Source organism: Phyllostomus discolor, chromosome 10 (genome assembly GCF_004126475.2).
Source record: "Phyllostomus discolor isolate MPI-MPIP mPhyDis1 chromosome 10, mPhyDis1.pri.v3, whole genome shotgun sequence".
In the NCBI taxonomy this organism is placed as follows: Eukaryota; Metazoa; Chordata; class Mammalia; order Chiroptera; family Phyllostomidae; genus Phyllostomus; species Phyllostomus discolor.
Window position 1 is genome coordinate 10,392,313 of NC_040912.2, and position 25,781 is coordinate 10,418,093.

The following is a 25,781-nucleotide window of genomic DNA, read 5'->3' on the forward strand; positions in this document are numbered from 1 at the left end:
TTGGGCAAGGTACTCAGACTCTCCAGAGATTCCTCATGCGCGAAGTGGGTATCATATGAGTACCTACATCTTTCATGGAAGCATTCATTATTAGGGCTAATTGAAATAATGCTGATATTCTACCTGGCACCTGATAACATGTAATATTTATTCCTACTGCCTTTATTGACTTCTGGTATTAATCTGTTTTCACAGGGCAAGAAGCTCTTCCTCCAGGACAGTCCTTAATAGATACTGTGTTTTAAAGGCTCAGATGATGAGATGGACTAAATATTATTTATCAGGAAGGTGTGGGACTACTGTAATCGCATCCGGTGTTAGCTTGGAAGGTGTTCCACAATGTGCTACATGGCAGCCTAATAATAGCAAATAAAAGTGGTTAAATTGAGTAGCGAGATGCTTCCAAAGCACTGAGCTCCTTCTGGTTGAACAGTAATTGGAACCACCCCTGTTGACAATCAATGAAGCACCCAGCCTTTTGGGTTTTGTTTTTCCATGTGTACTTGGCTTCTAACACATGGAAACAGGGAAGAAGAGGAACATGGGAGTTCGGATTTAGAGAGTAAAAAACAATCGAGCAAAAAAAAAAAAAAAAACCAAAACCCTCAAATGTTTGGCAACTTGCTCTTCTGCTGTCAGCGTGGAGGTGTGGGTGTTTGTTTTAGTTCCTGAAATTTATTTTTTTATGCAGCAGCCAGAGTCCCAAGGTTCAGATTCTGGCACCAGCTCTGTCTTCTTAGAGCTACTTTCCAGAGGGGGACTTCCCATTGTTGCCTTTGTTTCTGTTCGATTGCTTCTCTGTATCCTCCCCACTCACTGTTTTCAGCCATATGGTCCATCTCATCACCTCCGTGTTGGGCAGAAGAAAAAAGCATGACGGAGAACATGTTAAATTTCTTACAGATTTGTTTTTGTGAGTTTGACAGCATTAGTAGGTAGTTTTTCTTTTATTTTTTTTAATTAAACATTGAATAATAGAAAGAATATGTATAATACTTGCATAAGATAAAACAATAAGTGAACACCCTTATACTTATCAGCTAGTTTAGAAATGCAACATTACCATGAGTTTGCTCTCCCCAAGTCCATCTCCTTTCCTTACTGTCCTGGATTTTGTTTTTATCATCTTTTTCCCATTTTAAAAAATTAATAGTTTTACTACAGATATACATCTCCATAAACAATATTTTACTTTTCTTGTTTAATTTTAGAGAGAGGGATTATTCCATATGCATTTTGCTTTAAAATGCTTTTGCTGTTCAGCTCTTTGTGAGATTCACCAAGTTGATATGTTCAGTTGCACTCCATTCTTTTTTGTGGCTGCATAGTATTCCATTGTATGATTGTATTATTTAACCATTCCATTGCTACTGGACATTTGGGCTGTTCCCAGTTTTTTTGCTACTACAGAACTGCTGTGATGCACTTTCTTGCACTTGTCTCCTTGTGCCTGTGTGTAAGTGTCTCTCTAAGAACAATGTCTACAGGTAGAACTGAAGAATTCACCAGATGAGCTTCTTCAATTTCATTCAATAATGCCAAAACATTTTCCAAACGGATGTAGCCTAGCTAGTAAAGTATAAGAATGCTGCTTATTCTATTGCATCACCAACTCTTGGACCTGTCTCTTGTCATCTGTCGCCTGGGTTTGTTAAGTGGAAGGCGGGCTTAATGGCCTTTCCCATGTCTACCATTCATGGTTTGCCCTTTTGCCTCCTGCTGTCTTCCCCCTCTTCTTCTCTGGCTACCATCAGACTGAAGGACTACCACCCACGTGGGCACGATGAAAGGGTGGCGTGAACAAGTCAACTAGTCACGTCTACGTGTTGGTGCTGCTTCGTTTATGCAGACGCATTTTTCTTTCAGGATGTCCTGTGCTAAGGTTGGCTACCAAAATACCCAGCTCAAAAACACAAAATCAGAAATGTATTCCTTCAGCCCCTTGCCTCACCCACAGTGGCCCAGAAGAAGAAGTAACTAAACGAAATAAACTGATTTCAGTGTATATCATGGATTTGCAGGCAAGCCCTGGACCATGTGGGAGAAACACATGAATCTTCTTCCAACACAGGACAAGTTTCATTACTTTTCTATTGAAACAGCAAGGAAGGGAAGTTATTTAGCAATTGCTGTGCTGTGAGTCTTACCAGAAAATTAAGAAAAATTGTAATTGGCAAAACAGTACTCCCCCAGTTCCTTAGCTAGCATTTCTCACATCTGTTTTATAACATCCTTCTCACTGCCATGACTTGACTCATTTCCTAGTGCTCGACACGGAAACCACAAGGAATTACTTAAAAAGAAAAACATGGATTCTATGCAAACCAATAAAAAAAAAGTGCAGCATTTTAGGTACACTGAAACAATGATGGCTACCCCGTCTTATTATAAATTCTAAAGTAAATCAGTTACCCCTGTGGTGTTTTAAGAACAGGCACAAGTTTTAAAAGCTGCTATTCAAGAACACTCTAAATGTGGTTTTCCTTGTTATTGTTGTTTAACATGTTTTGCCTTCTACAGGCGTCTCCTTAGCTGGTCTTAACTAGTGTCTCTCCTCTCCCGTCTCCTCTCCGCTCTGTGCTTTTTCCAAAACACAAGTCTGGTCGTGTTTCCCCCTGCGTTTGCAACCTCTCCCCGACTCTCTGCTCCCTGCAGAATAAAACCCAAAGTCTACGAGAAGAGTGAAGGTGTTTGATCCGTCCTCAGCTTCCTTCCCCAACCTGAACTCTCGCTCTCCTTTTTCTCAATTAGAATTTGGAGAGGAAAAAAACACCTCATAATATTCCAAACACACCTGCTGTGTTGTCAGCCAGCAATGTCTGGGGGACGCCCTCCCTATTCCTCAGGAGGCCCTTTCTGCTCCTCAGACAGCCTGGAAAACCTTCGTGTGCCTCCCAAAGCTACGCTCCAGCGTCACCTCTAGGAAGCCCTCCTCCCAGAAGTCTCAGCATCTAAGTCCCCTCCTCCTTAGTTAGCATCTCTCTGTGCAACTTTCCCATCGCAGGTACCACACTGGGGTTTCTTTTAACTCCTCAGGTGCCTTCCTCCCTGGTCTGACACTGAGCTCCCTAAGGGAAGGAATACCGCGTGGTTTCTGCTGTAGCAAACCCCTCGGCCCCGCTCCTGGCACTCAGCAAATGTTCAGCACACTAGAACTAAAATCAAACTGGCCCCTGCCTCATGCCGACAACCCTTCTAGTTGTGTGTGTGTGTGTGTGTGTGTGTGTGTGTGAATAGTACACAAGGAATGTTGTTGTCACTCACCAGTTGCACACACCACAGTGGTGTCTTCTAGGAAACAGACCAGACGTGCAGAGATAATGAGTGGTTCAAAACAGCCCCCTCCCGACTAGCAGATGCATTGTTTACGGCAGCTGAAGGCTACTTCCTCTCCGCGTCATATAAAAGGAATAAGGGAAAATATTCTGGGAAACCAATTTGTGGAAGGTGTTGTAAAACTTTCATTGTCTCAGGGCCGACTGGAGTGTCTTCTCCTTTTAAAAATTGAATTCCTGGCATTTGAATTATTTTTCCTTCTCTTAAAAAGGACACAGCTTGCTTCCTGAAAACAAAGGAAATAACAAACAATAGCAACTCCCAGTTTTACTCTGATTATTTGCCAAGCGTCCTCTTAGTTCCTGTGGCTCTTTTTCATTAGCGAAGACTTATTAGCATAAAAAGAATGCCTCTAAATCAATCTACCCAAATATGCACTTAGCTAATACTCAGGGAGCTAATTTATTGTATTATTTAAAATATAAATTGGATAGCAGATCTATTTAGTGAGGTAGAACAGCTAGGCAATGGTGCATAATTTTCTCTTAGCTGTTGAGTGGTTTTTAATAATCTATTGAAATTTAACAGAGAACGATTTCATTATGGGAAGTGAATAAATAACCAAGAAGTTTAACATTTCAGGCATTATCCACACATGGAAGATGGGTTTAAAAAATTAATACTCTTTGAGAAACACAGAGGGAATTGGGTTTGCTTTTTAAACCACCGCTTTTCTGCTGTGGACTGGGAGTGTGACCAGGCCCACAGAGTTCCACGTGGGGACGTGGAACCAGGCGGAGGGCAGTGTGGGGCAGAGGGGTGGGCGGAGGGGTGAGACAGAGGGACAGAGGGCCTGGTTTTTGCTTTGCATGGACTTGGCTTTGGTAGTGAACCCTGTGGGGCTTGTTTTCTGTCAACAAATGTTACCGTGAAAATGTTGTGTCCTTGGCACACGTTGTAGTTTTAAATTCCTGGGACCTGGGGACGTGTGAGGGCCCTGGGTCCCGTTCGGTTGTGGGCCAGGAACCCAGCTAAATCTAGATGCCCTGTCTGGTCAGTTGTCCCAAACAGGCCAGCTCTGGACCTCACGGGCTCCGGCGCCACCGGAAGGTCCCAGCGAAAGCGGTGGCGTGGCCCTGAAACAGTCGTTGCCGGTTGTGCTGGAACCAAGTGGGGATGCAGGATTGGACACAGGCGACGATAGGGCCTTCTGGTCTTCCTGCTCTTCTGATTTCCCCAGCCAGGGTTTCAGAAGAGTTTTGGATCTTAGGAGTTACCCACTCAGGTGGATGTCTCCTTGATCTATTTTGAGAAAAAGAAAGAACGCCCAAATGTTTCTTCTTTCCCCAGGAGAGTTGCCATGTCAGAGAAGCAGTGGTCCGAGGGCGAAGGGGGTTGGGAGGAGGGGGGCAGGCTGACCTGCAGCGCTGATCGATTCCCGTGGTGGGGACACTCCCCCGTGGCGGAGTTCCCGCTACCCCCGTGACCCCCGTGACCTCGCTGACGGAGGAGAGGGGCAGCGAGGTGTGGAGGGTGAGAGCCGCAGCACACCGCTGCCACAGCCGTCCCGCACTGCTGTGTGCAGGAGATCACATCCTGCCAGGCTGGCTGGCTCTTGCTTGTGTGTTACCCAGAAGCCAGCGAGTCAGGATCCCAGGCCCCACGGCACCCCTGGCCCAGAGTGCTCACTGCTGGAACCTCGACCCTCACCCTCTCTTCCCCACTCATTCTGTCCTCCAAAAGGAACTACAAATATAGATCCTAAAGCTAGATATTGAGCAAGCGTCACTAATGGGTTGGACTGTGCTTTTTATCCTCTTGTGGATGTCAAATATAAAACCGGACATGGAGGAAGTGAGGTTTTGGTTACTTTTTAATTGCATCAAATCCTTTTGTTGTAAAGTGGATTCTTAGAAAGGAAAAAAGGCAGGGCAGCTTTCTCTCATTCTGCTAAGACAAGTAAGGTCTTGCTTGCTTGACACTTCTGGGGGGTGCGGCGTTTGGCACTGCGGGTGCTGAAAGGGGGCGGAGGGGAAGGACGGGGTGGATGGTGGTGTTGGCAGGCCTAAGGGGTAACACTCGCTCCTGACAGTGAAGTCACACAAATCGACGGAGTTTTGAGCTCCTCTTCAAGCTGCCTCCTTACTCTCACTGGGAACTTTACTGGGGGAAGCAAGGACTCGCCGCATGGAAATGGAAGACACGGGGGAGAGAAGTATTCCCCCTCCTGAAGAATATATCATAATCCTTTCTTTCTGAAAAACTACTGCAATGAATTTTATATTTATTAATCTTGTAACATATGCCCTTCCTCTACTCTCCAAAGGGGAAAAGAACTCCTTTTTTCCACCATAAAGAGCCAGAAAATAATGGTACGATGACCCCTGCATGAGTGCTTATTATCGGTCTACGAGGCACATGGTTCGAGCCTCAGCCACGACTGGGAAACCTGCACGGGCAGTGCCCATTTCTAGTTCCAGGGAGAACTGGACAATTTTCTACCAAACAAAGTGAATTGAAGTTCTAACGCGTTCTCTGTAACCTTTTTAAAATTCAGACGCATTTGTGACCCCCTGGAGCATCCGGAACCCCTGAGTCCAGCCGGTTCAGCTCTAGTGTGGAAACAGCCCCAATACACAGTTTCTGGGGATGAGGCTGTTACCGCCCGGGGAGCCTGGAGATTGATCTCTTCCCACTTGCACGTGTAATCACGGCCCTGTCACGTGCCGCTGCACGGGGAATGGTGGTGCCCTTCACTTGTGAGTGGCAAACAGCGCAGCTGCAAATGACAGAAGGGTGACGTTTCAGCACTCACAAACTTACTTTTGAGGGTGATGTCGGTGACATGCTGTATGTGAACCTGCTGGAGAACAGACTTGGAGAATGTGTGGCGAGAAGACTTTGCTCCTACAGGGGCTTTCCTTTCCGGTCTGAACGACATCCTTGTGACGGCATTTGGTCATTACAGATGGCAGCTCAGAGCTGGACCCGGGTCAGGCAGGTCACTGAGCATAAGAATTATGACACCCAACAGTGTCCTCTCTCCCTGGCCACGTGATCGTCAGGGACGTAAACGGCACGTGTGTGCATGTGTGTGTAAAGGCCAGGAGAGCAGATGACCAGGAAGAAATACACTAAGGGGAGGCCAGGAGTAAGTGTTTGATGAACGTCTATTTGTAGCCTCCCTCGAAGTCAATGGAGAATTGCCTGGCTTGTCACAGAACAGAAAAAGCTCTTCTAAGCAGTAGTCCTCACAGAGTGGCCCCTGGGCCAGCAGCACCCGCATTGTCTTGGAATTGCTAATAATGCAAATGCTTAGGCCTTGCCTGAGACCTTCAGAATTGGACCCTGTACAGGGAGGGCCCAGCAGCCCACCGGAACAAGCTCATGTACTTTCATGCATGCCCAAGTTTTAAACGACCTCCTTAAACCGAGATCTCTGATGCTAACGTGGGAACGCAATATTCAAGGGTGGTCAATACAAGCATTTTGATGCTGGATCTTGAAGAAGGATACTTGTTAGAGGAATAATGACAATGACTAACATTTCTCGACTATCATCCCAGGCATTGTGCTAAGTGTTCTATGGACGTTATTCCATGAATCTCTCCCACGATTCACAGCTCTCCCCAGTGGAAATACTTCTTTCCCTATTGTATAGTTAAGGAAACAGAGGCTAAGAGAGGTTACATTACTTGCCCAAAGTCACATAGCTTGCGATGCCTGGAGTCGTGCTCCTGCGCTCTGACACACGGCCCCCCTTCCCTGAGCCAGGGCAGTCAAACACCGTGCCAGCCCCCCCTCCCATTAGCGGTGGCTCTGGTCCTGGAGACCGGTGACCTTGACTTGTGGGTATTCAGTTTATTGCTGCGCTGAACCATTGCTGCCGAACTCATTTCCAGTAGAAGCAGCTGGGTTTTGTCACAAACGTAACTTCCCTGTGTCCTCAGCTGAGCTGAAGTTGCACAAAAATCACGCATCAGATTCCTGCTAAGGCCAGAGATTTGGACGGGAACTCACAGGAAGAGAATTCTAGCCTGGGGGCATGGGGACAGCAAACGTTTTCCGCGAGAGTCATCTGCACGGCCTCCTGGCGCCCATCTGTTCACTCTCAGCCTGTGACAACAAGTGGGACACGCTGGGTTTCCAGATGCAAGCCTGGGCACCGGTGGTGGACGGGCTCCGCCGTCCCCGCAGCAGGGCGCAGACGGCCCTCGGCGGACTGTGGCACAGGGCAGGCGTTTCCCACGGTGCGCGAGCAGTAAGTCCGATCCCACATCTGCGACGGCGGTCTGCTTCCCCGGCCCACCTCGGAGGGCTGCTGAGAGGCGGGCAAAGGGTTCTGTTCTGTGACTAAGCTGTCAAGTCTGGTCCAAGAGGAAAGCGTTTTTGGACAAGGACAATGATTTGATTAAAAACACTGGTTTGCATCAGCAGCCAGGGTTCTAGCTAATTCACTCACTCACAATTGTGTGACTTGTTTTATACATCCTGAGAGGGGACACAGCTGCCCACTGCTACCCAAACTTAGTCTACACTTAAGTCTAGTGCATGCCATTGTGCGTTAATTTTGCATACAACTTTGGGGGAAAGTGTACTGATACTGCTGTAGGACTTTGAAACGTATCAAAGAGATAAGATGGATTCATACATAAATAGTGGGATACATGTATGAGAAAATGAACAAAGTGGGGGTTAATGAGAGACTCTAAATGGTGTGTGTATGAAAATCTTTTAAATTTGCTCTGTGTTTGAAAATTGTTCACAATGAAATGTTGGGAGAACTCCATGCTGCTCAAAAACAATGGCCTTTTAAAATTTCAGGTAGCAGGATTTTTTTGTTTCTTGTTGTTTTGTTTTGTTTTTGTTTTTCATTTATTAATGGTAAAGGCTGGCATGGAAAGTACAGCTCAGTGAGAGGGCCAAGTGGACCAGTAAAATGAAGGGTGGAATTGGGTAAACTCCTCCACCCAGCTGCAGGCAGAGCTGAGCTGGGGTGGGTCCCCTCCCTCCCCCGGTGGGTGCCCTCCACCTTAGGGCCTAACCAGGTAAGAATTATAGCATAGCATAGGGGAGCGGACAGCTCCCTCCCAAGCAGCAAAAGACAAGAAGGAATTTTCTAGTTTTATACAAGTTAATGATAAACTCGACTTTGTGTAAAATTAAATAACGATGCAACCTCAAAGCATTCCCACCTTCAGGTCCCTATTGTTAAAGCTGCCAAAAGCAAGACATCAGCATATCTAAAGGCACGGATTGAAAAAAAAAAATAGGTTCTGTATCCATGCAAGCTTTCAGAATACTTCAATCTGAATTAAAGCTTTCAGTAGATAAATAAAGAAGCCATGAAAAGAAGAAGAAAATAAGAAAAAAATAGAATATGCTTTTCTCAAAATTTCCATTTTTCTTTTGTTTTCCTTCTTTCAGCTCATCGTTCGGGGTGGAGGACACAGTTTACCCTTTGACCAGCCGCTGAGAGCTTTTGACATGATCAATCGCTTCATTTACGAGAAAGGGTGGGACCCTTATTGATGGATGAGCTCCTTTCCTCAGAGAGAACGTCAGGGGTGTGACTTTTTGAAAAGAAAATGTTCAAAATGGAAAATGTCATACAAATAAGAAAACTGTCTCTTTTTTCTCTCTCTGCAAAATGTTGCTCGTCAATAAAAATCACCCTTGCAATTATAAGTGTGGTCCTGTTTGGAGGGAGAGGTGGTTCATCCTGAAATTAACTTTAAGAAAATGTGGCACATGAATGAGACTTACCCTTTTAACTTAAAAGATGGGAAGAATGGATTCTGAGACACCAATCAGGATAGATGCGGACAAAGGGATCGTTGGGGCCTTGAACAGAAATTTTAAATTTCCTCCTAAGAGTATGTGAAAAGTACAATGAAAAAATAGAGCTGTAACAACATCTTGTTGCATAAAGAGCAGATTTTCGTCAGGCCTTACGTTGGCAGGTGTGTGGTGAATACTATTAGATAAGAATAGCTCAGCCATCACTCTGAAGGAGCCGGTGGGGTTGTAACAGTGGTGAGGAAGACTTGGGAATGTAGAAAGTCTTAACATGAAAGGTAGCCTGAAATTCTTCGAAATAGAAGTCTCAGCTATACAAGTAATGATATAACAATTGATGATAAGCAGGAGACCTTAGTTAGAAGACATACTGAATCTTTGCCTTTTCCTTCTCTTTCTTTCTTTTTTAAAAAACTTTGTTGGTTCATCTGACGTGTACACGTTTATCGAACAGCCTACAGGCCACATTGGTCGTGAGCCATTTTTAATCTGGGCTGTAGATTCTGTACTTCTTTTAGCCAGATAAACAATGCCCTGATTTTGTATAATTTTTGAAATAACAAAAAGGGAGAGAGAGAGAGAGATATCCTGGCATCAAAATATACATATTTGAAAATATGCATACATTAGTAAATGCCCTACTAAAAGATCACATGTTTATACACGCACGCTGTCAGCTGAGGGCCAATGAGAACGCGCTCCACCTTGTCACGGCAGCCCTCCCACCGAGAGCGTGTCGTTGTCTGGTCTATTTAGTGCCATGTTTTTCACATTTGTGCTTTGTGTTGGTGATTTTGCTGTTCAAAGGGCTCCTAAGCATAGAGCCCAAGTGCTGCCTAGTGTCTGTAAATGCAAGAAGTCTGGGATATGCCTCATGAGCAAAATATATTCGATAATCTTCCAGTGAGCGCAAGTTCTAATGCTGTCGGCCATGAGTTCCATGCAATGCGTCAGCATAAAGTAAATGTGTTTTTTTTTAAAGCAGAAATACACATAAAACATAGTGTTGTATTGACTGGTTGACAAAACCATTGTGACCAGAGGCTGGTAGGAACCAGATCCTGCGTTTCCCCCAGAGGCGGTGGTTCGGAATTCTTCCATCCAGTGTTTACAGAGATGTTATAGAAAGTAAGTCCAGGGAACACAGAGAATCGATTTCATTCCTGGAGCACAGGGTTCGGCGGCACAAAACAATAGCTCCACACATGGAAGTCGTCGGTGTTGCCATTCTCATGGTCTCTCGGTCCCACACCCTAGGGCCATGGGGGTGTTGGGGGGGAGGTCCCCTCGCCAGGCCTTCCCGGAGCCCCCCAGCCGACTCCTCTAAGGGTACACGCCCCTGTGAACACGGAATCTGCCAGGTATTTTACTTTAAAGAAGTAAAAGAAAAAGAGGCTAAAAAAAACAAGTTTGGGGGTTTAACCGGAGAGAGTCCTTTGTGTAGAACTCTCCAAGCACGGAGCGGGGGCACACCCCCTGTGAGATGCCCAGGAACATCCATCGGTTCAGGTGCCCTCCCTTGGCCCAGCCCCAGACAGATTTGTCACATGACCGCTGTTACAGTAAGCAGACGACTTACGCAAGGAGGGGCCGTTGTCAGGAGGAGGGATGAGGCGGCTTCTCCTGGTCCTGGGTCCAGCTTAGGGCCAAGCTTTGCAGTTTACACGCCTAGAGGATGTGACTGGTGTGATTAATTTCATAAACAAAGCCTTCCCGGAGGATCTTTCTGACACTTCCCCATGCGATGGGACGACCACGTAGGTCTCTGGCCCCATGCGGGCCAGCTCAGGGCAGTGTGTTTGGAGGAGTCCTGGGACCCGCGAACGAGGCGCTCTTTCCCTTTCTGACGAAACGCCAGACGTTGCAGATGAGCCACCAGCTTCTGTCTTGGTGAGCGGCTATTGTTAGTAGGTCATCTAGCACGTATTTTTTAAAAAGTAAACACATTATCTGTCCTTTCAAGGTAGAAGTGGTCCTTTAACAATTAGTGAGAAAGTCATTTCTTGTCAAAAGAAATTAATCCACAGCAAGAGCATTTGAAAACAAGTGTTCGGATACATTTCCATCTACTGCATGCATATTACAAAAAACACCCTAAGTCAGGGAATATTTCAACAAACATCCTTGCATAAAAGACAAGTAGGATAGAAAAATGAGTCGGGGAGTTAATAAAGCTCAGCGAATGAGGAATCTCTTCCACTTGGATCCACATAGCTCTGTAAGGTGTCTCTTTCAGCTCTGACAGAATCTGAAACCCAGAGTCAAAACAGAGTGAACAAAGAACCAAACATTTGAGTTGCTATTTCACAATGAGTAACCCAAGGTTTGCCAAACACGACTAAGCGTATTCAACCCATGGATGCTATTAAAAATATTACCCTGGCTGGCATAGCTCAGTAGATTGAGTGCAGGCTATGAACCAAAGCATCACAGGTTCGATTCCCAGTCAGGGTACATGCCTGGGTTGCAGGCCATGACCCCCAGCAACCACACATTGATGTTTCTCTCTCTCTCTCTCCCTCCTTTCCCTCTCTAAAAATAAAAATCTTTAAAAAAATATTAACAGCCCCATTTTAAAGAACAAAATATTTTGTACTACAAAAAATACAACTTTAAAAGAATTAAGTATTTAAAATTTCACCTTTGTTTTATCCTTTTCCAGCTTCTATTTTGATGAATATTTCATAATATAAATATTATTCGGGGCATGATTATACTTTATAAATGAATAATTAATTAGATGCATTTGGTACGCCTTCAGCGACTTTCTAATGGTAAGGATGTAGGCGCAAAGGTTTGGAGAGCAGCATCTGAGAGCACAAAAACGTCTAAATTTAAGTGGCCTTATATTGTGTGCTAACAATATAGTATTGCTTTCGTTTAGAAGGGAGGAAGGAGGAAGGAAGGAAGGAAAGAAGGAAGGGAGGCAGGGAGGAAAGGAAGGGAGATTAGGGAGAGAGACACAGACATTTGGTAAAGAATAGAGTGTCTTTAGAAAGATGAATGAGAAACTAGTAACAATAGAGAGAAGGGACGGGGTGATAGGCTTAGGTGGAGAGGAGACCATTTTCAAAGTACATTTTGATTTTTATAAAATTTCGTGCTTGCATTTTATACAATTATATATACATATACATGTACATGTGCATATACAAATGTAAACAAATAAAATCTGGCCCCAGGATCTCAGAGAAAGAACGGCCCTCTGGGTGGTTTTGCTGTGGAGGCAGAGCCCCGAGCATCGGCCCTGGTGGACCCAGTCTGCTGGCAGGATGCCCTAAGGAGGAGCGCGTTGGGTCCCTTGGGCAGCCAGACACTGGGGAGGCGAGGATGGCAGAACCTTGAGAAGAGGGGTTAGAGCAGGTAAGAGGCGGAGAGTCTGGCCACATGCTGGTTGACACCCGAGAAATTTAGAGTTCTGTGGAATCTGGAGTTAGAGGCGCTGTCCACACTGGTCTCCTCACTGCGCGCACACACACACACACACACACACACACACACACACACAGAGCAGGCCAGGGGAAGCCTGCTGAGCGTTGTTGCTGCATCATGCTGAGGCCGGGGCACTGAGTTGATCTGACCTTGGGGTTGCCACTGCCAACGGGAAGAGAAGCCCTTCTACTGCAATGGCCGTCTGCTGGGAGACCCACGGAGAAGGCTCAGCCTTGACCTCTGAGGGTTCCACGCGGGGTTTGTTCCAGGACTGACTCTCACATCCAGCTGATTTGAATAAACCCCGCACCACCACGCTTTCGTTTTTCCATCCCATCTCTGTGGAGCCATGGAAACATCTAGAAGGCTGTCTTTTTGCAAGCCCGTTCACTGAGTGGCTTTGGTGGCATGTGAAATGGCATTTCTTTATTAAAACCTCCACACGCTATACAGGAACATATTGGGACAGCTGCCGCTTACCAATTTCCCTTCTCCCCCAGGAAAAGAAATATTCTTTAAAGAGGTCGTGTTGAAATGCTCCCATGGTGTGACTCACTGGAGGGAAATGTCAAAGGCTTTGGGGCAAAAATAAACAAAAGTGAGAAAGTACGCAGATTTTATTTAAAAAAAAAAATGACTTGGAGCGATATTGCACTGGAAACTGAAGCTGATCTTGGGCAGGGTGGAGGGAACACTGGAGAGGGATTTCGCTGAGTCAAATGAGGTAGCTCGTCCAGGGTGCAATCTCACCAGAATGTGTTTTGCTTGGTAGAGCTATGACGGACAGAGGACAAGGGATCTCTAACCAGGCGTGGCTCCCTCAAATGAGCTCCCCCCGCCCCTGAAAATTCTTCACAAGTGTCAGTCAAAAGCCTAACAACAGGTGTTTAAGAATTCTAGTTTCTTACAGAATAAGAAATTCGATTCTCTTTTGGCCCCATACGTAAACCGAGCTCCACAAAACTTTGCTTCTAGAATGTGTTCTCTCGTTGGCTGGTCAGAGAGAAGAGGGAGGTGCGCCTGTCCAGGCAGCGTGTCATTCTGAACCCCAATTCCAAATGTTCTGCAATTTCCAACTCTTGAGTGGAAAACTTTTCTTCTCTGCTTGGACTGGAGTAGATGACAGAGAGTTGATAGCTGCCCTGACCGGTGTGGCTCAGTTGGTTGGGTGTCGCCCCTCAAAGCGAGAGGTCGGGGCTTATGCCTGGGTTGAGGGTTCAGTCCCCTACTGGGGCATGTACAAGAGGCAACCAGTGGATATTCCCCTCTGATGTCAATGTTTCTCTCCCTCTCTTTCTTCTTCCCTTCCCCGCTCCCTAAAAATAAATTAATACAATTTTTTAAAAAAGAGTTGATAGTCACATTCAATGTGGAAACATTACAAGGACGAGAAAAGAAGAATTCAACAATCCAGTGTTATTAGGATATACTCGCTTATGAAAACAGGTGTTTACTTATGATATCAGGTGTTTACAAACACACGTGCTGAAAATCTCCATGGAGTGGTCTTCAGTGAAGGGTTTGCATTCTCTATTACTTTTCTTGCCACACAAAGCCCTAAGTTCCCAGCAGAGATGCCATCAAATAAAAACAAGAGATCAGATCTAGAGAGATAAGGGAAGCTTGGGAAATCTTGGGAAAGACCCAGAGGAGGACAATGGAGATGGGTTCCTGAGTCGCTGGCAGATACCGGGTGGTGCGCACCCCCGAGGGAGTGGTGGAGTTTAGGTGCCCACCCCTCCCCCCAGCTCCAGCTGCAGACGCAACCACAGCCTTGAAGCCTCAAGTGCCACTGGCCTGTGCGGCGAGATGCCTGGTGAGCTGTTTGTCCCCCTGGGCCGGAACCACGGAGTGAAAGAGCAGCTGAACACCGGGAGTAGAGAGCAGGGACTTTTCACAGGCGGACTCTTACTTCTGCATGGAAATCAGTTTGGGTTGCTTGCTGTCTCCTTGGAGTGCCTACTGGTATAAAAAGGTACACCTTATATTAAATTTGGGCTTTTATTCCTTCATCTCGCCTTGCCTGGAACGATAATGTGATGAATCTGTCATGTTGTTTGGAGTGTGTTATTTCTTTATTTGGTTTATCGAGTAAGAGCTATTATCCTGTATGCTATAGGCTTATGAAATTATTATAATTCCCACAGCGCACCTGTACTACATAAATTGCTGCTGGCAAAGACGGAATTAGTCTCTGCGTATAACTTTTGCCACCTCCCCCAGAACACACCAAACTAAACAATACTTTTAGAGATACATGTGGACAGGTACCACGAAGAAAATCAAAGCGGGGTCGGAGTGGGGTCTGAGGAGGGGCAGGATGGAGACTCGCCCAGACCCTGAGACAAGAAGGAGAGCTCTGTGATGCAAGATGACGGGTTGGTGGTGTCCGAGCCATGGGAGACAAAAGTTCAAGGTCAAGACTGGGGATTAACTCAGCTTTGCTTCCCCCATGGAGCAACAGACACACAGTATGTGCTCAGAAAGCATTTCTGGAATACAGCATGTACTGGACCTGGGTATTCATGTCGCACTGAGAAGTAACAGTCAACCCATAAAAATGCGAGTGTTTCAAACACAGTGACCCAGAAGCCCCTAACACCAGTATAATCGTTTCTAAACTTCTAATACAAATCTTCCCAGTCCTTTATTATTTGCAGATTCTATTTCGTTTTCACATTGGAGACAAGACCGGGTCCTGTTTCCTTCACTTAATCACATTGCAGTTTTTAACATCATTCTTTGACCCACAGAGACGCAGTGTATTTGTAACTGGTCTTGGCATATTCAGGAGAGTTGTCACAAGGCAATGGATGATTTCAAAGGCCACAGGAGGTAGCCAGGAGCCATGGAATTGTGCGAGGAGGGGGATCCCTGGGCCACCAGCGCCGCAGGCTGTGACAGAGAACAGCATGCTGACCCACTAGGCCCTGCTGGCCCCCGGCCCCAGGATGCCCAAGTCCGCTCTCCGACACTGGGAATGGTCCTTGCTGCCGGGGCTCAGGGGTTTGTCCTCAGCAGCCTGTGACACTCTCTCCTCCCCATGTGGGCTTGAGGCGCTGGAACGTCGCCTAGGGAGGCACTTTGTTCCACTTCGGTCTCCGTTTCAACCACCAGCAGCGGCTGCCAGCTCCCCCTAATTCTCTCTCTGGGTGAATGATTCAGTGTCTACAGCTTGTGGCTTCTTGGAGGAGCTGGACCCGTTTGTAACACAATAGAATGTAGCTCAAACCAAATAAAACCACTTAAGAGCACCACCTCAAGTTAGGAAATGCAAAACATATTTATTTTCAACATCCAGGATGATAAACTCTTTAACAATGAAAATAAACACGGACCCAGGTTCTTAAAAAAAATATATCAGCAATCAGACCACGCATTAAGCCCAAGCTCCTCTGTGATTACAGCCTCCTACCCTTTCCATCTGCTTCGGGGATGGCTCTTTCTAGGAGAGCTGTGGGTCTGTGCTAGGTCTCCTCTTGGCCCCCCAAGAAGTGGGAAGGCAAGTTCATGGCTAAACGGGAAGGCCTGTCCTTTAAGTATGTTTGGAGTAATAGCAGATTTTGCAAGTGAACCAACCAGCCTGATGATGTTTGGGCTGCTTGTTGTGCCGCGCTGGCCCACGGATTGATTCAAGATTTGCCTTACTGAAAGGAAAACAAAACTAAGGCAGGAAAAATGAATGGGAGGTTGAAAGGAAAAAAGCAAAAAGCCCTCACTGCCACCAACAAACAAACAACCCTCAGCGTGGCTGAGATAATTAGAGGCAGATGGGGAAGGGAGCCCAGGTGCCCAGGTGGGCGGGACGCATCCGACGGAGGGCAGGAGCCGCTGCTCCGTGGCCAGCCAGCACCGTCCGAAACCTCCAGCCGCTTGCAGAGCAGAGCAACGGTGCCTTTCTTCCTCTTCTTCCTCCTCCAGCTGCTTCTCTTCTTTTTTCCTCTCTCCCTGCAGTATTGGGAATGTTCTAGGTTGGAGCTTTTCCAGGTGAAAGGCCTGGTATGATGGGCCTGGATACCCAGACTGGGGCCGGGGGCCGGACGGATCGGAGCAGAGCCTGCAGGTGCGTAGGCATATCTGGGCCCTCTCCCCGAACCCTGCACCGCAGAACAGGGCTCCCGTCCAGGAGACAAAGAGGTGCACGCGGCCGCCTCTCCGGCTGTCCTGCAGTCGTTTCATGGTGGGCTGGTGGAGGCTTTGAGCCTAACCAGACCTGCACATGTCCTCCGCCTAATTCCCGCATGTGGCTTCTAATGCCATCATATGTAGCCTCTGGCAACACAGCCTTTTCCTAATTGCTAATATCCTCTCCCTTTAGCACTCACCCTGCCAGAACCGTTTACAGCTCTCTGTCTGAATCTGCCCAGAAAGCAGTGTTTGTCCCCCTTTGGCAAGATGGTTTCCGGAAAACAGCCCTCTCCCCGGGCCCAAGGAACAGAAGCGTCGGTTCAGACCCATCAGCACGACAGTGGAGAATTCAGGGATCTTGCTGTTGCATAAAGGACGAGAATGTCACAGAAGTTCTTGGTGTAGCGTTTTTTTTAATTCATGGCTTTTATCACATCTGTGACTTCATGCATTTAGTGAAGAGCACTCGCTCATTCACCATATCGATGCTTTGTTAGCGTTTCAGTTCGTCCCAGAAGCCCCTCTGCAAGAAGCTACGTGAGTTCTGCCCCGACGGGGACTTGGGCCTACTGGGTTCAACCCTGAATCCATAGCTCCTGGTTGAGCTGTTGCCTATCCGGCACTGCTTACGTGTTCTCTGATACTCACTGTGGAATGGTCTGAGCTATTTTCTAGTGGGAAACCGAGAGCGTGACCATCTTAGGAATTTTGCAGTAATTGGTGTTTAATAGAATGACGTCTCTATCCCGGAGTTACGGAGGAAAAATGTGACCTAGTTCCACTCCCAGGAGCAACGGGACTCTTAAAATAGATTGCTTGTTTGCTCTAAATTTGCAAGCTACCGGGCATTTCGAAAGCCAACCCTTTCTTCCATGACAATAAAAACTGTATTTCGTCATCGCTGTCCTTTGTCAGCGACAGGCTAAGCTCGCCAGCAACAACAGATTGCTCCCCTACATGACGCCCAAGAAGAAGATTCTGGACTCCGGGGAAAGGGACCGACTTCAAATGAGAGGCGCTGCCGTGAACTTTGCTCAGTGCTCTCCATTTGGGGGGTAAGCAAAGCAAAAGTGAATGTCATAATTCCGAAAATACTCCATATTGTTTTATTTTTCATCATTTTTAGCTACTTGACGCAGTGGCTGAGGATTTGAGAAAATATAAAATTTCAACCCCCTGTTTCTCATAGTTAGGAAAAGGCTGATTTAAAAGAACTCCAACAGCTGTTGGCCAAATCCCAGAAGAAGCCGTGCAGTGATTCTTAAGTGACTCTTTTTTTTCAGACTCTTCTTCATAGCACAATTATAAACTGAAATCCAGACCACTGCACGACATGTCCCAGGGAGGAAAGTCTGCAAACGTGCTGACAGCTACAGAGAAAGCCAGTGATCCTCCCCATGGCAGTCCGGGGCCAGGATGAAACGGCAAGCCTGAACCCTCTGACTGAAATTCAGAGGGAGGCCCAAGAGCTCTCTTGGAACCAGAACTTCGGGGCTATGTACCAGCAAGAGGTCAGGCTCATGTGGGGTGATGTCAGACCTGCGGTGTCTCCCAGGGCCCACGTCCGCGTTGCAACTTACATGTGCAATTCTGGCGACGAGAAAAGACTTTCTGCATGAAGAGATCTTCCATGTGCCATGGAGGATGTGGGGGCGGACTTTCCATGTTCCTCACGTTTTGATAGTTTTAAAGCCAATTACCATAAACATGTGTGAGATCCTATACAGACTGAACCTATAGCTATCTAGAAAACAGGCAAATCACGACATCACTTATCTTAGATGACTACTGTTTAATGTGTTAAATGTTCAGTGTAAACTATTGTGTTACCTGTAGCAAAAGTGATCACAAATGTTATGCGTGATGATTCCCGAAGTATAAAAACTTTCCTTCTCCTTTTTTCTGCCGCTTCAAAATATAACCCATACGTAGCTTCTAGGAGTCAGCCGCACAAACAAGAAATGTGATTTACCAGCATTGCAGCCTTTGAGAGTTGAATGGATTTGGCTATGGGCTTCTTAACCAGCATTATCTGGGTTATTAGAAATGCATTTTGTTAACTTGGCTGACAATGAGGTTGACAGTATCACTGCATGACCACCAAAAGCAGCTTTGGCTTTTGCCCTTAATTAGAATTTTCATAACCCAGTAGCTTGGATTCGCCGGGGATTTGTGCCTTAAAAGGATTATGTTACAGATGATGAAAGGGGAACCCTCACGGTACAGGGCGGATACTCATTTCAGGGATGCAGCCCCGCGTCCCTCTTGGCCGAGATGCTCGTGAGTGAGGATTCCCGTCACACTCTGAGTTGCTGTGGGAGTGCAGAGCACTCAAGAAAAATCCCCTGAACGAAGAGGCTGGCTGGGGGTTGGCATGGCAACCGAAAACAAGACCTTACCTTTTCCACTTTAGACACTTCCAACGAGTCTAGGCGCTGGCGGCAGAATGCCCAAGTGATCTGAATGCTTAAAAGGGGAGAAGCTAGCGAAAGTGCTGTTTAATTAATTGAAGGAGATAAAATCAGAAAACAGAGTCGTGGGCTGGTGTTAGGAAAGAGCGGACGAGGCCTCCATTCTTCAGTCTGGCGGAAGTGGGGTATCGGGTGGCTGAGATGGGGACAGAGGCAGCCTGGTGCAGCCAAGGCCATTGTGCTGGTCCAGGCAGCTCGCCAGCCCCGAGGTGGACCAAGGTGACCAATGCGCAGGCTGAACAAGAATACTGCCCACAGACCATGTAAAATATTTCGTATTTCATTGTATTGTTTACATTTTCAATTACCGTTTGCATTCGATATTATGCCGTATTGGTTCAGGTGTATGGCATAGCAGTCAGATAATCATTCCCTTTACAAAGTGTGCCCCCTGATTTTTTCCAGCACCCACCTGGCATCCAGTGCCCACCTGGCACTGCACGTGGTTATTACAATGTTATCAACTATAATTCCTCTTCTCTTTTTGCCACCATTGAACCTTGGATATTCTGTAATCTAACAGCTAAATTGTAAAGTTAACCACTGATAATACTCAGTAGTATATACATAATGGGCAAAGAAGAAAATATGCATAGTTACTAAAGTTCTTGTTTTTGTAACTGTCAACAAAACTAGTTGACTGATAATAATAACAGTTGAACAATAATTGATAATGAGCTCCTTCCGATGTCCATTCTATGTTCCTTTGGCCTTTAAGCAACACCTCAGTGGTTTGGGGTTCTTCCCCAGTGAGATGACTTAAATCTTCATTTCTGAAGTCTGAGCCTTTAGTAGTCTTGCAGATTGCAATACTATTCCAATGACTTTTCCTATAATGGGGAGAGTTCAATGTCATAAACTTGCTACCAAGTGGTTGACAGGTCCCGCTCGGGAATGATGCCGCATCAGGGCTCAGTTTGGCTCCCTGCTGTCAGCGGATTAGGCACTCAGCAGTGACAGCAGCCAGATCATACTGGTGAAGGAAGTCCACATTGTCAAGTCCATGCATAGCTTCTATCCTTGCCACAGTGGCCACGCTCTGTGTGAGCCTACTGAGCAAGCCTCAGGGTGGCTAAGGTCACTAGGGAGGGGACTGACTGACATTCACAGAATGGCCCTTCCCGTCCAGTTGATGATTGACACCGTCATCAGTGGGTGCTCTTGGGTGAGCACCCACATAAGACAGTGCCCACACAAAGAGGTCCAACCTCTTCTCCAGACTCCCTTGTCGCCAACATGCTAAACCACTAGTTACTCAATAATTGATATAACCCACCCCTGCCCCCCAGCTCTGGCCCTCTCTCTGTCTACACAAAGTGAGCAATGGCTCAGTGTTCAGCCTTGAGAGGAGCTCCCTTACCACATTCCGGATTTGGGCTGCAATGTCTTAGCAGTCCATACCCACCTGGTGCCTTACACAAATAGTAAGGGGCCATCTGAGAGCCTGGCCCAAATGTTCTTCCTTTTTTTTCCCCTTCATCAAAGGACATAGGTGGGGGCTGTGGTACAACTGACCTGCAGCCAGAGCAGGTGCTGCAGGAATCTGAGCTCTCTGTTCACGAAACCTGTGTTTCTAGGACCTGCTCGACCCTACTCCAGTAGACACTCTTTACTCTGGCTGCTGGGCTGCTGCTGGGCATGCCCAATCTGTATTCGTCATCTATGGCTGCGTAACAAATTATCCCCAAGCTTAGCAACAAGCATTTATCATCTCAGTGGCTCCAGGGAGTCGGGCATCTGGGAAGAGCTCAGCTGGAAGGACCTGGCTCAAGGTCTCTCGCGACATTGCTGTTAAGCTTTCAGCCAGGGCTTTACTCTCTCCGGGGCTTAAGTAGACATGCTGCAGACCAGTGGTTCCCAAGTGCGGATATTCCTACTGGGCGACGTCTGTCGAGGTGTTTGGTTGTCACAGCTCGGGGCAGAGCTGCTGCCGGAATCCAGCGGGTAGATAGAGGCCAGGGATGCTGCTAAACGTTCTACATTCTCAGGATAGCCTCCCACATCGAAGAACTATTTGTCCCCAAAGTGCCAACAGTGCCAAGGTGGAGAAATGCTGTGAGGGAGGCTCTGTTTGCTCTGGTCCCCACACGCAGCCGGCAGCCTCCTGAGTTACTCAGAACATTGCTGTGCGCAGCACACTCAAAAGAGTCTGGTACGCGCCAAAGCAAAAGAGGTAAACACATTGTAGCTCTTTGTTGGCGGGAGGTGGGACCAAGTGCAGCAATTCTGTTTCACTCTAAAGGAGCAAGGCCGGTGTCTTCCCAGACCGCTGGACCCCTGGAATCTTCACGGAGGATGTTGGCCTTGGATCCTTGTTGGGGTTTCTCTCTCACCCTCCGGCATACATACGTCTTATGAAGGCAGCTAGGCCATTGCCTGCCCGCCACGCAGTGATGTTCTGGGGGCTATCAGGTGGAGCAAGCCCCTGCAGCCAAGACTTCGGCAGAGAGCAGAGGAGTCAGCATGGGCCCGGGGTTAAGACAGTGAGGGTGTTTTGGGGTCCTGCTAGTGGAAAGCAAACCCCATCTGGTGATCTTTCCTAATTTGGTATTCAGGAAAAAAAAAAAAAGCATCTGCCAGGGCAAGAGCTGCCCAGAGTGCCAGCAGCTCTGTTGCATTCTCCACAAAACCGATTCCGTCTGGCCCATCACCTGGATAATCGTGCAAGAATCCACGGTCGTTCTCCAATCACTGCCTTCCTCCTGCACATGCCGAGCAGATGAGTCCAGTGCAGACATGGCGGAAGAACCCCTGAGTTCCTCCCGAGTTGGAAGGATGCTGCTCCGCCAGGGGTGTGGTATCAATTTCAGTTTACTCCCACGTAGGGAGTTTCTGTGTGGCCCTGTCTACCGCAATAGGGCTCACCCCCATGAGCTAGGGGATCACTACGGGGGTTCTTGTACCTGCTGAAGATGACCTACAACCCCTCTGTTCAGGAATGGGAAAATCCGCACAGCGCGGGTGAGTGGGCTCGTGGGAACCCTGCGAGACAACCACAAGCCGAATTTCATTCATCACTTGATTTCCACAAATGGCATTCACCCCCCCATCCAGAGGCGGTTTGGGAATTTAGAGATTAGCATCAACTCAGAATTGATGTCTAAACATCTCCAAAAGTCCTGGATCCCCTTTCCTCCATGCACCGTGTCCCTAGTGAATGGCTGCAGATCGTTGGGGGAAGATCTGAAGGAAGATTTACACCAGACACTTATGTCACAGGCTCCCTTCACCTAAGCTCAGTGGTCTCAAGCCTCAGTGCGCAGCAGGGTGAGCTGAAGCGCTCAATGGAACTAAGGCCGCTGCCTGCGCCCCCAGAGGGCTTGTGTCAGCAGGGCTGGGGGAGGGCCTGAGAATTTGCATTGCTAACATATTTGCAGGCAATGCTGCTGCTGCTCCTTGGACACCATTTGCAAATCAAACCTGAGGATGTCCACGTTTTTGAAATGATTCAGGCCTGAGGCTTGGGTGATCGAACTCAGGTTTCTGTGCACTAGACCTAGAGATTTTCTCATTCATAAACCAAGTAATTCTTAGAAGCCTGCCCACCTGTTTTGGTGCCAGGGCCACCACTGAACCCTTAGCCAGCATCGAAGTCCCTGTGTGCTAAACTATGCTGCTTACAGCCCCAGGCACACTGCCCATTGCAGTAACTGCAGCCACTGCGTTTCGGGCTGGGGAGGGCAGCCACTCGGCTCTGCCCTGCCCTCCAGGAAGGAGCCTGTCATCCGCTGGACTCAAGAAGTCTATTTTAATGGAGGTGACTTCTTTCATCGGCGGGTCCCTTAAGAACCCTTGAAAGGACGAGAGAGTTAGCTTGAAACATCTGCCGAGTCTGGAGGAGGCTGACCACAAGAATATCAATCAAGAAAGACATTTCCTTGCATCTTACTCCTCTGCCTCCCCTCATCGCCGCCCTGGAGGGACAGGCACCATGGGTGGCATGACAGCGCCGTAAGAACAGACACACTGAGTGGGTGGGAAAAGGGAGAAGCAGCTGATCGCAACCCCGCCCCTTCCACATGCTTCTCACCAACTTAGGGGACAAGAAGGAAGCTTATCAGCAAAGCAATATTTTGGTTGTTACATGAATTTTAATTCCTAAAACAAGAGCGTGCGCTGTGATTGGACGTGGCTGGAGGTCCCTCTGTGTTAGTGAGGAGTGACCAGAGAACTCAGGGGCCTGCCGGGGTTTCCACCCACGTGACGGTAAGGAACTATCCCACGGGGTGGATTCTTAAAAAACACCAGGAAATACCACGCAGGCTGCTCTGTGACTGAACGCTCTGAAACCTGCTCGTTCTGTGTACCGGCTATCATGGAAATGATGTGGAAACACAGAGAGGTGGCCACTTCCCCACAGAGAAGGTGGGAGATGGGACAAGTGTCCCCAGACACAACCACAGCGTTTCCGGTCCCAAGGACCACAGAGACAGGCAGCTGTGGATGTTACTGTCCTGAGCCATGAGGATTCGGCCTAGAAGCTCACCAGTGGGCTCTTACACTATCCTCCTGGTCCCCCTCACACCAGACTGTTCCAGAGACTCTGCTAAGGTGTCTGTTCCCTCAGAGGGTGCAAAACACCCCCAGCGTGCTTCTGGGTGTCGACGAGGAGCCTGGGGAAAATGAAAGGCAAGTTCACGGAGCAACCCCTCCAGGAGGCTTGGACCCTGCAGCTGCCCGAGTTTCATTCCTGAATGGCCCCAAACCATGCATTAAAAATATATCATTTTTAAATCTTTGGTAAATGATAAAGTACACATTTTAAATGTGGCGTTTAACTACATAGGCAAGTCTGTGTCTGGGTTCTGCTCTTTTCCTCAGATCCTTTAGCCTCTGCCTCCACGGGCCCCAGAGCAGCAAAAAGGCCAACGGGGCCAGGGCAGAGTGAGAGAGGAGACAAATAACACGAGGTGAGAGAGGATGTTCCTAGAGCAGGGAGGTCACATTCAGTCTTTCCTCCTGGAGTGAGCCATGGCAGGGTTCTGACCAGAGGGTGAAGCAATGCAATAGGCGTTAACAAGGTCACTCTGGCTGCTCTGTAGAGAACGGCACTGGAGGGAGGGAGGGAGGAGCAGGGGCAAGAGTGGAGGCTGGGAGTTTTTGAGATAATTCAGGTGAGAGATGAGAGCTGCCTGGACCGGGATGCTGGAGGCAGCAGTGGTGAGAAGTGGTCCGAATCTGGATAGAGTCCGCAGGGAGAGCCAACAAAGGTTCCAAATTGGCTGGATGTGAAGTGTGAACCAAAGGGTCGGGTCGAGAAGGACTCTAAGGTTTCTCGTCTGGGAGACAGGAAGGAGGGAATGACCATTCTCTGAAAGAGTGCGGGAGGAACGGGCTTTAGGGAAAAGACCACACGTTAGACACGTTCATTTGGAATATCTGATTTTTGAGTACAGACGTGAAGTAAGCCGTTCAACATACACGTCTTGTGTTTAGGAGAGAGATTTGGGCCAAGGAAAATTTGGCGTCTTTAAGATAGACACAGTATTTCATGCCGTGTGATGAGATTGGGTGGCAGAGGAGGGAGCAGAGACAGGGATGGGGCCCAAAGACTGGCCTCGGGGGCATTCCAGCATCAAGACATCAAGGAGATGGGAAGAAAGCAGCAGGGGAGAGTGAGAAGGAGCAGCTTGTACGGTCGAAGGAGAGTGTGGTATCACCAAGGCCAAGAGAAGACGGTGGTCCAAGCATGGATGGCTCAGCTCTCGCAAAGGCTGCTGACGAGCAGGGCAAGATGAAGACCAAGAATTCACCACGACAGAGCAGTGGCCATTGGTGACTTGCCAGGAACAACTGTGGTGAAGTGATGGGACAGGAAGTCCTAACTGGAGAAGGTCCGAGAAGATGGGGATGAGCCGGGTGTACAGACAATAAGTACAGACGTCATTTTTCTAGTAGTTATTCTGCAAAGGGGAGCAGAGGGGGTGGTAATGGAAGAAGTGAAGTCGAATAATTTTTTTAGATGCAGGAAATGGCATCAGGGTTCTGTTCCAAAGGGAGTGATCCAGCAGAGAGGGAGACGCTGATGGTATAAGAGAGGAAGGAAGAATCCTAACGTGATGCATGGGGCAGCCGTCCAGACAAGTGGGCACTGGCCACCCCACGGGGGCCGCTGCACACGGGTCCAACCTCTGTGAAGGGGCCCTTGGAATTATGTCTCAAAACCATAGATGCACATGTTCTTGGACACAGCAGTCTTATTTTCAAGATTCTGATCTGCAGATATACTAGCATCTATGTGCACAGACCTATCTACATGTTATTTATTAGAATTTTGTGTATAACATCAAAAGCCTGAAAAAATGTAAATGTATGTTGATCATGGCTGGTTACATCCACGATGTGGGAATACCAAGAAGCATTGAAAATGAGGTTGGCCGACATGTTCTATACGGGAGCATCTCCAAAATGACTTAAGTGATGAATATGAAGGCCCAGAAAAGGACATGGTATGCTTCTATCTGTGTGAGTGTGTGTGTGTGTGGGGGGGGGCATCAGGGAATAATACACAGAGTTATATACAAAGCATGGATGTCTGTATGTGTATAGAACATTTCTGAGAGACAGGGGCCTATTTTCCATTGGCTATCCATCCTGTTATAATGTTTTAATTATTTTTAAGAAGTGTATTCATTATTTTTCATTAAAAATTAACACAAAGGGAAAAATATCATT

The 25,781-nt window shown here is 47.5% G+C and overlaps 1 protein-coding gene across 2 annotated transcripts in view; it reads left to right on the forward strand.

Moving 5' to 3' along the window:
* The window catches only part of CPVL (carboxypeptidase vitellogenic like), a 108,081-nt gene extending 99,019 nt beyond the window's left edge, over positions 1 to 9,062 (forward strand). For both annotated transcript variants that reach the window (XM_028526055.2, XM_036010455.1), the window contains exon 13: positions 8,704 to 9,062. In XM_028526055.2, coding sequence (XP_028381856.1) covers positions 8,704 to 8,808 — 105 coding nt within the window. In that variant the 3' untranslated portion in view covers positions 8,809 to 9,062. The remainder of the gene's footprint in view (positions 1 to 8,703) is intronic.
* The last annotated feature ends 16,719 nt before the right edge of the window (positions 9,063 to 25,781 follow it).